The sequence below is a fragment of the Polistes fuscatus genome, unplaced genomic scaffold, assembly GCF_010416935.1.
Source record: "Polistes fuscatus isolate 324 unplaced genomic scaffold, CU_Pfus_HIC Scaffold7, whole genome shotgun sequence".
Lineage (NCBI taxonomy): Eukaryota > Metazoa > Arthropoda > Insecta > Hymenoptera > Vespidae > Polistes > Polistes fuscatus.
The window spans coordinates 4,472,876-4,476,088 of NW_025113151.1; the positions used below are offsets into that span (position 1 = coordinate 4,472,876).

Below are 3,213 nucleotides of genomic sequence, written 5' to 3' on the forward strand. Positions count from 1 at the left end.
TGTACGTCGAGGTATGAAAGAATTGGGTGCAACAATTGGATTGACATTAAGTCGCCCATCCTTCCGAAATCCTAGACCGTTTCATAAGCGGTCCATTTTCATAATCCGAACTATTTCCCCCGTTGGCAGCATTAGCAGGATGACTCGTCGTTCTGATATCACCAACTGTCCCACTACCCGGGGATGGTAGATTTGTTGGGGTTATGCTACCCGAGTGGGATGGTGGTGGATTACTGCTTGGTCTGCTAGATACTAAATTTAATGTCTGAGGGCCGGCATGTGGTACGTGATGCGGGGGTGGACCACCTGTACTAGACGAAGGACCAACATTCAAGTTTGTATGATGCAAATTACTGGCATTACTTGGCCCTCCACTTGAACCACTGTTACCTCCTCCGTGCGGATCTCGTGGTGGACTTATCGGTTCACTTTTTATTTTCACAGGCAACGGTGACGTCGATGGCGGCGGTGTGCTACTCGAGACAGCTAAATGAGGAAGACCGCTGTAATATCGAAAATACATCTCAGTTTTTCAACTCTGTTTTTATACGTTCTGTTTTTACGATTTTTTTTTGTTTTTGTGTAATTTTCTGATTTATATTTGTATATCGGGATGAGGGATGAGGGTTAAATAATCTATTGAAGTTTGTTACAATTTGATAAATGTTTTTAACTACCGTTGTTCTTTTTAATTTAATTCGTGACTTTACTGATAAGCTGATTAACAAGCATATGGTCTATGTATCGAACGAACGATTAATTATTAACATATATGACACGAACTGAAAGTAAGTATACATGCGTATTAGTAAATGATTCTAATAGAAATCCTTTAAGAGAAAATTTGTTTTTATTTTATTTAAATGGCATGCCAAACACAAACTTTGTCGAGAAAAAACTATAAAACTTCCAGTGGAATTTTTCATAAATAAATAATATATTGTAACGTAACTGAAGTTTCATCGACGTCTTATTAAAAATCTTGGAATTTATGAATCTAAATAAAGTTCATACCCATCTGGATAGGAATAGTTTTTTTTCGTAAGAATAATTATGAAATATGATTTACCTGATGCTGGACATGGTGGCTGCCGAATACATTGATAAGTCATCAACGTACCTCTGATGAGACCATGCAAGACTTCCTAGATCTGAGGAATAGTCCGTGGGACCAAAACTGGAATATCCAGCTGGTACTGAAGGTGTCTGTAATGCTACTACCGGTGTATTCAATGCAGATTGTGTGTGGCCGCTCTATAAAATCCCCAAAAACATCCTAAATATTATCATCTCACGACATAAAAAACGTATAATAAAAAAATAATAAAACAATTTAAATACTTCGATTAAACTTTCATCTATTTATATAATTAAATGTTTTATTTATTTAGCATTGCTAATGTAATTAAAAAAGAAACAATAAAGTTATATAGTAATAAATAATGAATTAAAAGGACTATTGTCATTATTAAAAAACTATAAAAGTATATAAAGTATATAAAGTATATAAAGTATATAAAGTAAGCAGTAGGTAATAATACTCACGTCGTAATTGGTGTCTTCAGAAAGTGGTTGTGTGAGTGGTGTCGGAATAACTACTCGAAGGTTAGCTCTGTGAGGATGTGGTGGTGGTGGAGGTGGTGGTGGTTGTGGTGAATGCCTTGATGGATTACTGCCTTTATTCGCGCTACCTCCACCAACTCCAAGTGCTGGTGAAGGTCCTGGACTAGGTGATCCACCTAACGGAGAAGCTGATGGAGGATACCCATTACTCATTTCTAACATTCCTCCTGGTGGATAAACTATAAACAAGTAAACATGTAAACACATTATTAGCGATTAAATTTTTGTCTTTATCTTTTTTTTTTTGTTTTATAAGTTTTTTTTATCATTCGAATATTAACCTGAATCTGTTTCAGAGGATGAAGGTCTGGGAGAAATGCTGGTATGTGCCATTTGAGGACTAGATCCAAGTAGCGATTCACCATAACTATTAACTGGCACAGTTACTGGTAATGTGTAATTAGATTGTCCCATCCCCTGTAATCAAACATTATACATGTAATTTACTTTCTGCATTCATCATGGCAAGTTCATGAAAATCACTAATCTTAGACCGGTTTCCACTCGAACTTTATTACTCTGAAAATGATATCTGATATGGAGTAAAGATATGATCGAATGAAAACGATATTCTCTTTTGTTGATTCATAAAAATCTTATGTTTTTAAATTATGAATTTTAGTTGAATAAAATGATACTTTTATAAGTAGTTATACATCAATTCAATTAAAAAAATAAGAAAAATATTTCTAACAAATAAAGTATTCAATTATTTATTTAGATATAAAATACTTCAAATTACTCAACAAGTGACCAAATAATAATTGGACAATAAACTATTGAAGAACAACCCCTAATTGCAGATTAAAATGACTCATTTAATATCGTATCTAAAAATATTTTAACAGATATACCGATCAACTATTTTTAATTAAAATTAAAATATTACAAATTATATAATTATCAATCAATCTAATAATAATTGGACAACAAACTCTTACTTACAAATGATTCATTTTTACCAAGTTATACATACAAATATTTCCAATACACTTTTTAATCAATTATTTAGTACAAAAAAAAAATAAATATCGCAAAAATTAATTATCAATCAACATACAATCAACCAATCAACTAAATAAATAAAAATAAAAATGAAGAAAAAAAAAGGCAGAAAGTTGAAAGAACGTTTTGCAAGAAAAAAATAAAAATTTGCATGTGATTTGATTACATATGAGGATCACGTACCCTTGTGCCATTATGCTGGTGCCTCTGCATCATCATCTGAAATTCTTCGTCGATCTTGGTGTATTTGGCCTCGGTACGCGGGGTAAGATTATACTCGATCGCGTCGGGTTCCGGACTCTCCGGAGACATGGCACCCTTATGTTCCTTCTTGTTGAGCGCCTGCAAGTGTCAGCAGACAGGTTCACGTGACCACACCGCCCGAGGGCACTCAACCTTCACATGCACATTAATTTAACACTAACACACATATGTACGCGCGCGCGTACATATTCCTAAGCGCTTAGGTGGAAAGACGTTCGACCTCGCGACGAATGTATTCGCAGGTGCAAATTATAGGTGTGCAACGATAGAAAGAAAGAAAGAAAAAAAGATAGAAAAAAAAAGCAAAAATAAAAATTAATA

The 3,213-nt window shown here is 34.1% G+C and overlaps 1 protein-coding gene across 1 annotated transcript; it reads right to left on the reverse strand.

Annotated features, from left to right (window-relative positions):
* LOC122524194 (myocyte-specific enhancer factor 2) lies at window positions 1–2,970 on the reverse strand (the record flags this gene model as incomplete). Its single annotated transcript, XM_043646324.1, is given in 5 exon segments — window positions 1–503; window positions 1,070–1,254; window positions 1,546–1,802; window positions 1,905–2,040; window positions 2,812–2,970. Coding segments are annotated over 5 exon segments (1,194 nt in total), but the record flags the coding sequence as incomplete, so codon positions are not given.
* Between the last annotated feature and the right edge of the window lie 243 nt (window positions 2,971–3,213).